This window comes from Trachurus trachurus (genome assembly GCF_905171665.1).
Source record: "Trachurus trachurus genome assembly, chromosome: 23".
In the NCBI taxonomy this organism is placed as follows: Eukaryota; Metazoa; Chordata; class Actinopteri; order Carangiformes; family Carangidae; genus Trachurus; species Trachurus trachurus.
The window spans coordinates 11,597,431-11,612,631 of record NC_139912.1 but is presented as its reverse complement, the minus strand read 5'-3'; the positions used below and the strand labels follow the sequence as shown (position 1 = coordinate 11,612,631).

Here is a 15,201-nt window from a genome sequence, read left to right as displayed (position 1 = left end):
TGGGGGGTGAAACCAGTCACCCATACTCAGGGGATGGTCATCCTCCCCTGGGCACAAACATCAGAGCAGGTGCCGTGGATGCAAGGATCTCGACATCAAAGAAACAACTTTGAATATTTAACTTTGAGAGTCGACCAAGTCATTTCAGCACCGTCCAAAAACCAAATCCAACTCTTCTACTTGGAATATCAGGGTGAAAAGAGCATTGTCATGGTTGGAACTAAATTAAGGAGCTTAAGTGGTAATACAACAGCTTTTAAAATCATAGAGGTATATAATACTTTAGAAAGCCAGGTCTTTTGTACTTTCTTTTTTACAAGTGATTAAGTGGAACTGGACTTTGATTAAATTCTCTGTCATTCAGGCCGTTTTGATCCGTAAAAAAACCCCATGTCAGAGCACAATCGAAGTGCAGTAAACCTGTAGTGCATCCAGAGTAGATACACAAGTCTGCTAGTTGCCAGAAAGACCCCTTAATTTGGAAATCTATCCGTCTAAGTGGATTACTTGATGTAGTCCAGCTGGTTATTCTCTCCACTCTACTCCAGCCCACTAACATTTCCACACTCCAGTAGATAAAGCATGGTAAGTCCTGGCAAGTTAACATGCTGATCGCGCACAAGCTTGCACTCTTATTATTTTGCATTCAAAACTGGCAACAAATACACCCAAATTAATTACACAACATACATCAGAAATGTCTGTCTACTCAATTACTAGCTTGGCCTTTGTTCCAAAGTGATGTTTTCACTTCATGCGGCTGCTCTAATGTTAGATCTCACTCTTACTGACAGTGGAGAAACTCTTGGTGTAAACAATGCCTTTCCCTGCCAACAATATGTCTCGAAGCACTTACGGCTATCTCCCTGGAGGGACCGGTGGTCGCTGCAACCAAACACAATGCATCCTGGGTAGCATGCTAATTGTGGCGCTGCTGTTTAATTAGAATTAGTGTGCCATACCACAGTAATGAGCACACTGAGGTAACAGATGACTGTGAACACAGCGACAGGTAGCGGCGGCGCAGAATTAATATGAGCGAAAGAAAGAAAAACCATTCAGTGTATCTGCCAATTAGCTTTTCCTCCGAAAGGTTATTCATTTGACAGCGCCAACGACATCCTTGGAATACAAAGGATTTGGAAGACAAGCAGATTTGCAGCATGACTTGCAAGTTTTATCAGCCATTTTGTGTGTTTATTTATGACTTCTTGAATTATGCTGGATCAACCTCATAAGCTCGTACATGTGTTTGACAAATGTTTATTAAGGCATGATTGTGTGACTGCAACACAAAACTTCATTAAAGCAATTAGATCTATATTATTTGTTCATTTTGATGGAGCAAAAACTTTTTGGTCTATGTCCGTATTCAGAGTCAAACCCATAACATTTATAAACACAGTGGCTGTATGGGTGTAGTGATTCATGAGGACTCCCCTGTATATTACAGTTTGCCTCTAGAGGGTTACTATTGATTGTATAGACAGACCTACTCTAATGAACTAGGGGAAGGTATTTGCCTGTGGTCAGTGGCACAGATGATTTTACTGTCCCCATTCCACCTCAGGGACAAGGGATCGATGTTTGTAAGTGTTTGGAGGAAGAGCGGAGAGAAGTTGGAGGAAATGTGAAGGTGATGCTGTTTATGTGCAAAAGACACATATGAACACAAAACATACTGGGATTTGATACACAAAGATCAAGTGTGCATGTGCATTCACACGCAAAAAAAAATATAAAATTGTGAAAAATGCAGCGAAACAGACACAGAAACTGATGGAAAAAGAAATAAACTCAGACTGAGTGGATTGATGGAAGCACAGCACAGACACACAAATGTGCTCACACAAACCCAAGAAAATAGTGGATGATAAGCCTGCTGGATATAGAGAGTGATCTGAATGATAGTGAAGAGAGGGAAAGAGTAGGAGGAGAAAAAGAAAATGAAAAAGGAGGAGAGGGGGAAAAAGCGAAAATGATTTCACCACTCTGGGAATATTACCACTATCGCAGCCAAAAGCAGAGATTGAGATATGTCAAACCAATTATTAATGTGAAGATATTGCAACATTAGCACCACTTGTTTCAAATTGACATCGATATCACAGAGTAATGTGAGATATTCTCAACATCCATGCCAAATATGATGACATTCATTTTGACAATGCTACTTCTCCAAATATGGTTTCCAATCTGCCCGGCTGTCACACGTGACAGGCACGGTGACAGCCTAGTTAACCACTTACAAAACTGACAGCTGACAGACCGGCATTAGGAGAGGTAACATATCCATATCACAGCTCTAACATTTCTGACATCCAGCGCTGACTGGTTACAGAAGCACCTCCAACTTGGAGGAACTGAGGTGTGAACAGAAAGTCAGACTGTAAACAAACAAAAACAGTAGGACATGAAACTCAAGGGTTTTGCTGAACAGAACAAGTAATTAGTGCATAAGTTTTGATAGACAGGGATTCAAAATGACTTTAGCATACTGGTAATGTAATGCTTGAAGTGATTTACAAGATCATATACCACGTTTCAATATTTAAATACACAGAATACAAAGGCTATAAAATAGTTTTCTGCCATAAACAACAAAACAAGATATTTTAAAAATGGACATAGATGAGGTGTAGAATAAATAATTAAAAAATATCAAATAAACATGTATGTATTTATGGTTATTACACTATGTCTCTTACATATTTCCTTAGATGTAACATCTAAAAAAGTCTTTCTTAAGGCTCTGATTGACAGAGAATGACATCCAATGTCAGTGCTTAAAGAGTAGAAGGAAGGGGAATGATGAAAAGGAGGGGCTGATATAAGTGGAGACTTTCCTTTCGCCTAGACAGACATTAGCATAAGTCATGCATCTCAGAAGAGAGCAAGAGTCTTGAGTTTGATAGGCAAAGACAGTTTGGTTGACAGGTGAGGCGGCGGGTTTACTCCAACAGTGGCAGGGCTCACTGCAGGGAAGAGGGGAAATCTGATGCAAAGTTTCCTAGTGGGTTTGAAAAACTCACATTAGGGACAGATATGATATGTACTTGATATGCTAACTAGGAGGATTTGACTACACACAGCCCTCATTCAAAGTCAAGTCTTGTGAGTGATTATTGAAGTGGTTTGCTTTTATATATAAATGGTCAGTGTTGTCAAGGACAATGACTGTGCGTGTGCACATACGCACACGCGCACATGCACACACACACACACAGACAAACAAAGGTGCACCATCCACCCCTGTTGATTTCCCCCCCTGTACTATTGATTGCCTTTCTCCTCTTCCCCTGGTGTTCTCTCTAACAGCTCTTCTCACCGATCTATAGAGTAAATAAAGGCAATGCTGATAGAGAAGGAGAGCAAGAGAGAGAGAGAGAGAGAGAGAGGGGAGGGGGGGTAGAGGGAGAGAGAAAGAGAGAGAGAGAGAGAGAGAGAGAGAGAGAGAGAGAGAGAGAGAGAGAGAGAGAGAGAGAGAGAGAGAGAACTTGCTTGCAATTCTGTTTGCTCTCAGACCAGTGAGGTGATTTCAAGGTTGATTGGGAACAACAAACTATCTGGAAGAACACTTTGAAGAGGAACTGCACGCTACCCTTCCCCTCAACACCCCTCCCTCAAGCACACACTACTGTAAGTGTGGGTGGGAGAGAGTTCGTGAATTTGCAGATTTCCTTGGGTTTTAGCCTTTTTTGCTATACGTTATTAAAGATGCATAGTTTAAGCCTTTGGTGTACAATCAGGGCACAAGGCAGAGAGTCTGTTTTCATCCTCTGTAGAAACATCTTTAACCTTGGCCAAGCCAGAAAAAAAACATTTCAAAAGACAGCACTGCATTGAATATGAACACAATGAAACTATTTCACTTCATAACACATACTGTACTGTAAGTATCTGTGGCCTTCCAGCATCAAATTGCTGTCATTCACTCACTGGTTTTACTTTTGTGTTCCAATTATTTTGTCAAACCAAATCAATTCAAATCAATGGGGGCAAATAACAGGCACACCTTTTTGTATAGTCGATATAGCACAACAAACTGCAGCCTCCAAAATACAGTACAGCTTCACCAAACACTCAACACTGAAACCTTGATGAAGGCGGGATTCATTGCAGGATTGAATCCAGGATTGTTGTATTAGATTGCACTAGTTACAACTGACAACTCAGTGTACTTGTTATTATTATTTTTTCTGGGTGCCAATATTTCTGTTTTATTTAAGCCACTTCTTAGTAATATAAATAAAAATGTTATTCTGCCAAGACACTCAAGTGGAAGTCAGAGCAGACTGAAGGACAAATGATAAATATTTCTATCGTCTGAATATCAAATAGCTCAGCTCACACTGGATGTGTTGTATTTGTTATGGCTGAGATGCCTCATGAGAGGGGCTTTGGGTCAGGTATTTGTGTGTTCCTGTCTTTGTGAATGTGTGTGTCAGACCCACACACCAAGGACAGACTGAATGCATTGCTTATTCACAGTCACACCATCTCCCCAACAAGACAGCATTTTCGACACACTTTCTCTGCAAATATAATCAAAGAAGAGTCTGATGATGAAAGACAGTATTGTGAAAATTGAGAATGCAAGATTAGCCATTTGTCTACATGATCTACTTTATTGATATGAACACTTGCATAGAGCTGTGTTGATGCTCTTGCATTTACAGCAAACCATAGACTGTTATCCCACTGTCCTCAAGTATTAGCTAGATTTTCTACATCCCGCCTGTCCCACTGAATTTTATCTGTCCATCAATATTCAATCAAAGGTGTAAGCCACAGGATCAAAGTAGAAATAGAAAGAAAAGCGCCTATTTCAGACTGAACTAGATGGTGTACTGGGTTTAAGAAAAAAAACATTGAAATCTGGAGAAGACTTCAGACTGTGGTTAGTTCATTTTTCTCCTTAAACCTAATCAATAAAATATCTAATGTGTTTTCATAAGGCAAGTATGCTTGTATTCTAGTGGTCATGTTAACAGGGATTTGACAACACAGAAAATACATAAGAACAGAATGGCAAATAGCAAACGGGTGATTTTTTTTGAGAGGCTCTAAAAGCCCTGGCTGCCTTGTGGTGGAGGTGACACTCAGGGGGGACGGAGGGGACGGGGGGGTGGGGGTGGGTTCGGTTACACCAAGACCCTGTTAAGAATTTACAAGCTGGCGGTTGGAAAGCGGTGAGGAGGGGGGGGGGACTTTGGGAAAGGTAAACCTGTGGTCGATCAGTCACATTGGCCTGTGCAATTGAAGGGTGTTTGTGTGCTAGAGGGGTGAAGGAGGGTGTGTGTTCAGTTGACAGGACATGTGAGCACGCACACACACACACACACACACACATACACCTGTAATCTCCCTTTCTGCCCCTGTGATGGTCCGAATCTTGAGACACGTGAGATCAACTGAAGTGGCATTTTGGTTATTTTCCCTCTATCTCAACTTGATTCTCATTTTGGTGACTTGACACTAATTTTCCAGCAAGAGAGGTTTGAGCGTGTGTGTGTGTGTGTGTGTGTGTATGGCTGCCCTTTTGTGTATTTGTGCGAAGAGGCGGGTGAGCCGGGGTGAGCCGATTCTATCAGGCTAAGTGTGACAGGCCAATCTGTGGCCACCCATTTGCTCTGACTGGGAGGATGTCCAGGGTGTTAATGGGTTTGTACACAAAGAGAGGGAGAGAGACACACACATGCACTCACATGTGTACCACATACTACAAGTTTCATTTAAATTGCAAGCTCATTCCAAGTGGAAACTATCTGCACGGTGGCTACTCAATAGTGACATTTAATTTGGGTGGCTTTTTTATACGATTTATTTCTACTTCACCGCTGGATAAATTCTCAAATTCAGTGATCTGCTAGAATACACCAGATGGTTGGCTTACGTTTGGTACAGAGCGGGAAAGTGGGAGACTTTAGTGCAAGTAATTGGGATGAACATAAAACTTCTGGACTGATGAATTATGTATATATATGCACGTGTGTGTGTGTGACTTTGCCTCCAACCTCTAGTTTGTGACCCATAACCCATCAGAGAGTGTCCTCTGTCGGTTAATGCACATTCTACCCTAGAGACCTGAAACACATTCATCCTTTATTTCTCCTTCCTTCACTCTGTTTCACACAAACTTGCTGTTTTTTCACAAAGTCTCTCGTGTTTTTCACAGGTCTTCTCTCATAAAACTTTTCATCCATCACTATTCTCAGACTGTGCTCACTAATCTGCTTCCCTAAATCTCTCTCTTTTGTCGTCTCTTATGTCTATACATCCCTCTCTTCTCTGATTATCTTCCTTCCTCTCTGGATTTGAGTGTCTATGCTTCTCTTGTACTCAAACTGCTTCTCTGCCCTCGCCATGTCCTCTCAGTGCCAGCAGGGATGGAGGTGCTAAATGTACTCAGTCTCACTCCCTCTCTCTCTCACACACAGACACACACACACACATGCACACACACACACACTCACTCTGTACCCAAGGGCTAGCACCAACACAAGAAACCAATTTTCAATTTACAGTGGAGTGGGAAATCTCCCTGCCCCCAGCAAGCACTATCTCCAACTCCAATCTTGAGGGACAAGGGTTTGACAGCAGCTGGGATGTGTGAGCATTTGTGTGTGTGCATGTGTGTGTCAAAGTGAAAATGACAGAAAGAAAGACAAGCTTTTAGGTAAAGCAAGAAGAAAAACACAGGAGAGATTAGGTAAGAAAGCAGAGAGTCAGTAAATCGTGCTTAATGAGATCATCTCTGAGATCTTATTCAGCAGCTCCCCACAATAACAGAAGCTATCACTCCCCTCGTGTCAACGCCTGGAGTTTGGAGTGGTGCCCACTAGAGCCCAGGCAGTGCCCGCCAGTGTCTGTGCTCTCACCAGGCTCTGGTTTCAGGGCTGGTAAACAATGCCAGTGGTTAGGTTTGGTAATGGATCTGTGGGGGACGCTGGAACAAGGCCGAGCCCCAGGAAAGCAATCTGAGACTTGGCCTGGGTTGATTAGAGGAGCCCCTGAATGCTCAGGGGCTGCAAGGGAAGGGGAGAGCTGGGCATGGGCCCAGGCGTCATGGAGGTAGGGGAGCCTAACAACCCACTCACACCCTGCAAACTGCATGTTGTAGACTCAGTGAGTGAATGGAAGGAAAGTGAAAAAATACATCATTTGAGTGTCTGGAGAATAAGAAAGGAGAGTAAAAGGAGATATGCGTGTCAGTGTGAGAGAGTCTCGGACAGTGGCACTTACATGTTGTGCAGGACACACCATCCACAGTGGGGATCTCCTGACCCAAGACATTCACTGCAGGTTGAGTACTGACCACAGGCCTCCACTGGTACCCTGGACAGCTGCAGAGAGAGATACAACGACCATTAAAAACCATGGAAGACATTTAAAGCCTTTTTCAGATTGATTTTCATTGATGAATGAAGTGAGGATGAGCAAACATTTAAGGGAAAACATTACCACAAGACAGAGCGAGTGAAATGCCAGAGAAATGTCATGTTGAAAGAAATCCTGTGTTTATGTCTGTCATGGGAGGGACTTGAATGTGATGGAGAACATATCTGCATGCCTGTGTGTGTGTGTGTGTGTGTGTGTCTGTGTGTGTGTGTTTGTGTGTCTGTGTGTGTGCTTTTGAGAGAGACAGGGAGAGAGATGAATCAATGATAATAAATAAATGGATTAGGGGCCTTAAAATACTGTTTTCAAATTCTTGCAAGCTAACAAAACCCTCCTCAGGTCAGACAAGCATAATGAATTTCTATTCCATGTACCATTATGCCTAACAGATGATTCCAGAGCTCAAAAACAGAGTGAAAATAATAGCACACAGGGAGCAGAAATTGTTGGATAATGGTAAATGTTTTCTTCTCTCTTACAAGTTTGTATCTATTCTACTAGAAATGATTCAGACAGCCTCAACATCAATAGTTTGAACTAATTGGAAGCAGATGTTATAAAGGTAAAAACATATGTAAGTTGAGAGGTGATCGTTGCACCATTTTTTGTTGTTCTATTATCCTTCTGCTGCATTGATTTAGTCAGACAACCAAATTAATCCAAAAAAGTAATCTCTCTGTTTGACCACTATTACAGCCAAATGCACATTAACTGCAAAAACAAACCAACCAAGCAGACTAATATGCAAAATTGGAATGCAAAGTATTTTTGTATCAGCACAGATTTTCTTGCTGCTCGACAGTTTCCATCTTTCTCCGCTGGGTCCATATGGGGAAATGTGGCCACTAAGGACAGAAGTCCATCTATTATGATATATGGGCCTGCCAATTCAAACTGGCATTGACTGGCACTGATTGGCATGGGGCCTCAGTGACCGAGCGCAGGGGGCAAAGCCGAGGTAAATCTCAGCCATCCCCTCCTCGTGTCACCATGGTAACAGCATGGTGCAAAAATAGGTGTAGCTGGCACTTTTGATTAATGTGCCGTCATTGGTGGATGACCGCTGTCACTCAAGCTTCTCACCGATGACAGCTGGGAAAGAGAGACGACATCATCGGTGTGGGACCGATATTGGGTTATGATGAGGGTGAAGCTCTGTGTGTGTGTTTGTATGTGTGTGTGCCTCCACAATAACTGGAGTTCCAGTCTTGACATATGAGTTGTGAGATGAGGTTGGGCAGGTTTTTGTAACCCAAGTTAGAGAAACCACCAACAGGGTCACAATCTCTCTGTGCAAGAATAACAACACACGTCTACTGGTCAGAACACCTCTTACAAAAAGTTACAGCAAAGGCCAATCAAGTACAAGAATTTACAAGCTCTTTATCACACATTTATTCATCCCCAATTACTTCTTATGGAATTGGACACAAGAAATCTTGTGCAAAATACTGAAATTGTGTTATATATTTCCATGAGGAGAGAGCAAAGAGAGTTTTAGAGTGGTGTTCCTGATAAAGTGTTCGCTGACTGGACATACAGAACCCTAACTCAGAGGTGGATAATGGGCACCCAAGTAAGTTCATCTGTCAGTGCATCATCTCCAGCAGGCTCTGAGGATCCAATCCTTTTTCTATATTGGTCTCTTTCTAGACCTCTGGACACAAGTGACACAATTATACATCTCTTTGCAGCACATTTTATGGAATAAATCCCATATTTAAGGGTATGAAAGGGACCGTAATTAAACCATCCAATGTAGGGCATGACTGATGTAACGAGAGATCAGAAATGCCTCGGCGCAGTCGTATCTCTAAAGCACAGCCTGCCACTGACGGCACTTCTCTCTGTTGGACACAGACTATCACACAGCACATCTCTGCCTGACAGACTCTCTCAAATAAAAACACACCAAGTCAATTCTACAATTTTGCACACGCTCGCTGTGGAAAAGTCATATTTAAACACGTTTGAACACGGATGCGCGAGAAGCACAAAGATGCAGGTGTTGTCACTGAAGTTAGACTCTGAAAACACACCACTACATCGTTCCCCACCTCGTGCTCTCTACATTCATGTGTCTTCTGTGTATCTCTCCTAGTACTATAAATAGCATACTCCGGCAGTCATGTGCGCATGCACACACACGCTGACACAGATTCACACACAGCTGAATGAATTCAGCTGAAGTGTATCTCCTTGCCAAAGTCAGGAGGAATCATGCATGCTATTACAGATTAGAGACAATGTAAGTGTACATTGTGGGTTTAAGCGCGTGCATGTGTGTGTGTCAGTGTGTGCTTTGAGAAAAAAAAATGTGTACAAACATATTTGCATTAGGTAGATAAAGGGAATGAGTTTGAGATGGAATCACAGAGATAGTGGTGCAAGTGTGTGAGCACATGATCAATGCTGATCCTCACTGCAGCTCACATGATAGGTTCCCTCCCTTCCCGTCACTCTCCACTGAGCCTGCTCCTCCTCCTAAGATCCACCACTGTCTCAGCCCACTGCCGGCTAAATAACCTATTAGTCACCGAGGAGAAAGGCCATTCTATTAGCCTATGGAGGGGTTTCTGCTGCCAAACTCTTATCATGAGTCCATGAAACTGCAATCTCCCTGTGTGCACGTGTGTGTGTGTTTATGTAATCTACGCAGCCATGTCACCACATCGAGTGGTTTGTCACCTCGTGATCTGCCATAAAAGCTAAGCAGCCAGACAGAACTGTAGCAAACAATGCCACCGTATCTGAACGCTTTATAATTTAACACTTCATCGGTGGCAGATATGCCAATACACACACACCACCCACATGCACACACATACTGTATACAAAAACACACTCGGATTTAGACTTTGTAGAATGGAAGGGACCTCCTGATGCCTATCGAGGCCTCAGATGCCTGCATCTTGGGAAATGGTTTTCTCAACTGATAAAATGCACACACACACAAAGACAAACACACAGCACCATTCAGAGCCCTGCAGAAGGGATGGGTGCCAATGTGAGTCCTCTGTTCCAGAGCCTGCATCCTGATATCATTCATTCTCCCTCTGTCTCTGTCTGTCTGTCTGTCTCTGTCACTCAGACGCTCTGAGGTGTAGAAGATCATACATTCATCATCTCCAGAGCCTCTGTTCGCTATCTGGCGTCCTCTCTCTCCCTCACACGCGCGCACACACATTCACACACTCAAGCAGACAACACTTTTGTCCCCTCTTTTATCAAAAAATTGAGGGATTTGGTGGCTAAACGACCCAATGCACCCCTTGTCTCTCTCATCTCGATATCACATTCATTTCATGCTATCTTCTTCGTGGGCTTTGCCAGAGAGGCAACCATTACGCCTCACTGTCTCCTCACTATGGCTGTGCTATCATATCAGCAGGGATAAATACAAAGGATGGGGTGCATGGCATTTCTAATTCCCTCCTGTTTCAGGTGAGCAAATGACAGCCATTACACCCTGCACTCTCCCTCTTTTCACAATAGGAAGAGATGGAAGCCGCTGAATATAATCATGCTTTTAAAAAAGCCAGGAATCACAGGGGTACTTGATGCCTTAATGTGCGGGGAGGGAGATGAAGACGTACTTGATCATTTACTGTGATGGCACAATGGTGTTCAATTATATATACAGTATATATACAGCAGAGGAGGCTGGTCCATTGAGGCAGAGGAGGTTGGTCCTCCTCTATTTTTGAGAGGCAAAAGGAAAATTTATTTTTTATTTAACTCATTGAGTGCCGCGCTCCTTTCCAAAGTTTTAGTCAAGTGTACCGGCAATTTAGACCATTTTTGACTTTTTATTTAGAGCCACAGTGTATTCTATATTATTGCCACCAACACATACTGTAGCTCAATTGAAAGGTTTACCTTAATGCTTCAAATGACCACAAACCGTTTGTTTCTACGTGCCTCCGTTCCTGAGAAAACTCAAGCTAAACATGGCTGGGTTTCACCAAAATCCCTCCTTTTTTTCTAGAAAAGGAGATAGAGCGTCTTTTATGAAAGGTGCGCTGTTTGTGTCTGTCGCTCTTCTGACACTCGCATTTCTGGATCAAAGGGCTCGTATAAGATAAATATATACAACAATGGTTGTTCTATTCACAAAACCACCAGCGGGGGCGGGGGGGGCGCCACTAAACAACAATAACACAGACGCACCGTGCCGTGTCACAGCTTCTCGCCGCGGAGCGTGAGGGTCTGTCGGCCACCGCGGCTCGCGAATACCGGTCCCGCCGGTGGTCGCGGTCCTTCTGTGGTACGGGTCGGTGATGCCGGTCTGCTTTGGCCCAGAGACCATCAGATTTTACCGCGGGAGGACTTTGGGGAGGACACGGTGTTGCTAGAGGTGAAGACCGGGCGGGACTGTCGGCTGAGAGCTTCCTGGTTCAGCTCCCAGCTGCTGCAGCAGCGCGGGTGAGAGCAGAGCAGCTGCGGAGCAGCTGCGCTGCATCTGCATGCAGAACTCCGTTTGCAGAAGCCGAGTTATGATAAAAACTTCCAGATCATGAGCTGTCATGTGACTTTGATCGTCATCTATTTCAGTTCTCCTCGTCGTAGAGTCCCCAAATTTACATATAATGTGTATTAAAGTGTCTATTTTCATAATATAAAAAAAAAGCAAAAAACGAAAAATGTCGTTTTCGGCACTCAACGCATGGGAACGAAAAACGAGAAATTACGTGGTTGGCACTCAATGAGTTAAGAAAGAGTAACTGGTTGAAATAAATCATTACCAAATCTCAGTATAATTTATAAAATATTATATATGTATTTTATCATAAAAAAAGTTTGTTTTTTGGAAGAAAATCCACTTAAAACGGCTCAACTGCGCCGCCAGCAGGCTCAGGAGACAGAGCAGGCTGTGTGAGGAGCAGGGAGCAGGAAGGTGGGGGCTCTACGGAGGTGGCAAGATTTTTACCTCCCTAACTGGCCTCGGGGCGGGATCTTCTTCCATTGACTCAATGCATTTAGGATGTCTTCATCCTGACCTGTGATTGGCTAAGACACGTAAAATGACGTCATGACGGAGGAGGCTCTTCTGTACCAATCAGCAATCAGAACACAAGATTGACAGCAGGTTGGTCCAATGACAGTTCTCCAACCCCCCTTGGTTACTGTTGCTATGTGCGCCAAACTTTCACTCCCAGCCGTGCTGCTTATGCTGCTCCTAGCACAAGAAATACGGAGTTTTCAGAGATATTGGCATCGATTTGAAAGGAAATATCAGCAGATTTCTGGATAAACTGTTAGGAGATATCAGAGAGAAGCAGTCAGAGAGATTGTTAATAGTTTTCAGTTACGTGACCTGGGCAGCTGGAGGGTAAACAAAGACACGACTGGACTTTTTTTTTTTTTCTCCGCCATCAGCTCAGGTAAAAGCATAGCTATATCTAAGAGGTAAAAGCCAAATATGTATGTAATTTGAGTGGAACACTTTGTTTTGTTATTAATAATTACAGATTTTCATGGTTTTTGTTTTTCCTTTTTAAATCAGAGGGTGTAAATCCCCACTGTGGCATTTACAGGTGTTGAACACTGGCCTGCTTTTTTTTTTTTTTTACATCCCACATCCAAGATCATGGCTCTGTCTTTTTCATTAGGCCTGTGTTAATCTGAAAACAGTAAGATTTAATAAAATTATGTTGTTTTTAAGAAATCTTGTAAGACATTGTTTTACTGTTTAATTTTCATTGAATATAATAAAGTAGGGAGAAGTAGTGCTATAAAATAAAATGAGGCCGTGGACTGGTGTTCCTCCTGTCCTCCCTAATTTTTTCAGTCACCAGCCGCCACTGATATACAGTAAGATTCTCTGTGTGTGTCTATTGCATGTGTAGGAGATTAATGTCAAAGGGAGGGAGGGAGGGAGGGAGGAAGAGTCTTCTCTCTAAGTGTATCCATTATTTCCTCTGAGATAGAGTTTATGAAGCTTGACTTTGTTTTTTCTTCCTCTCTCCCTCTTTTCTCCGTCTCCCCTCCTCCTTACATAATGCCAGGGGCCTTTGAGTCAACCTGCAGTGGGAAAGTGATCATTTATTAAATCTGCACAGACTTTTATTATCAACTAATTCTTCTGCCTCATCTCTATTCCTCTCTTTATCCTACTCTTTTCCTGCCCCCTCCACTTGTAATTAAACAGGGATTCCACCTGCAGCCAAACTTCACCACTCTAAATGAACAGAGAGAGGGAAATTAAAGTGATAGTCCAATCCTGCTTTACCGCCTGTAGGGCACACTGAACTTCTCTTATCTTTTCTCTTCTTCCCCGAGGCCAGCTTTGTCTTTTTCTCCTTCTCTGTCGTACTGCTGGCAAAGTATCATCACTGGCGGGAAGGCAGACATTCATTTGAAATGATTCGATTAAGTGTACGTAATCTAGAGTTATTTGGTCATTTTAATAACACATTGTGGGTTAGCAATGGTGAACATGTGTTAAAGATACAGTATAATGATGCTTACAGTTGTTATCTCCAATTAAACACATTCACATTTCATTGATGACTCCAAGCAAGTCAACTACAATCATTAAGTCTGACACAGTGAAATATTAGTCACATACAATGGATATAAATAATTTCTGACCTGCTGCTATCATGATAACATGTCCTGTACATGACAACAGCCCTGATAACATCAACCAATAACCTACCATACTGTAGCAAGAAAAGTCCTTCATGTTTACATAGTTTTCAAATATAATCAGATCTTCATCTGAGTCACAGTAATGAGTCAAACAGGAAAAGTTTTAACTAAGACTGCAGAAATAATTTGCTGCTCTTGTCCATTCTGAGCACATGGTGGAATTATTCACAGCATTGGCTGGAAAAAGTAAAGAACAACTGAATCCAATCAATGGAACAATGACTGAAATGTGAGTTAGAGCAACTCTGACTTATAAAATTCACTGAAACATTTTGAATTTGTTTTTTATTTTCATTTTTATTCAGCTGTTATAAGAGCAACTGGAGGTCACCACTCTTCACTAGAGGTAGGCCTGGGACGATAATAAATTTTGCTGGACGATATATTGTCCCACAAATTATTGACGATAAACGATATTATTGACACATTTTTTTGAGAACAAATTAACCACTAATATAATAATAATAATATTTATTATAATATATATAATATAATATTTCAAATATTATAATAATATTTCATAATAATGCAAGTAGACCCTTTTAAATGTGATAAACCTTTATTTCTCATGAGTATTTTTTTTTAACCATTGTAACTGGAGTGACAAGAACTTATATAGCTACTATCCTAAATAAATAAAATAAACAAAAAATAATAAACAGTGCAGTGCAGCTCTTCTGTCCAATAACGTTATACACCTGAAGCTCCACTTTTCATTCAAACAAACTAATGTGACTTCCACAGATGTGAGATTTCATCAATGAGACTAGCATTTATCTCCTAAAAAGTATTAAACCAGCCGGTGGTAAACCTCTAAAAACCTGCTGATGAGTTTTCTTAGTCGTTTTCTCCCCCAATGACGGAGGTTGACCGGCCCGTGAGCTGCTGCAGACGGCTGCAGACTGTGGGAAGCCCCGCTCCTCCTGCTCGCTGCTACCACATTAGCTCCAAAAACGTCGGAGGAAATCTCCCAACAGGCGATATGTGGATAACTGACCACAGACTGGGATCTAAACGGTGACTTTCTGGCATGAAAAAATATTAAAACTTTAAAAAGTGACGTGTTAACAGCGCTGCAGCGAGAATTACGGTAAAATAGCTTTTAGCTGCTTAGCTTTACAGCTAGCGCTGCCGGTTGCTGCCAAA

At 42.2% G+C, this 15,201-nt stretch overlaps 1 protein-coding gene across 2 annotated transcripts in view; it reads right to left on the bottom strand.

Moving 5' to 3' along the window:
• plxna4 (plexin A4) overlaps positions 1 to 15,201 on the bottom strand; it is a 233,008-nt gene that overhangs the window by 73,298 nt on the left and 144,509 nt on the right. For both annotated transcript variants that reach the window (XM_083999274.1, XM_083999275.1), the window contains exon 5: positions 7,246 to 7,346. In XM_083999274.1, the coding sequence (XP_083855400.1) occupies positions 7,246 to 7,346 (101 nt within the window). The remainder of the gene's footprint in view (positions 1 to 7,245; positions 7,347 to 15,201) is intronic.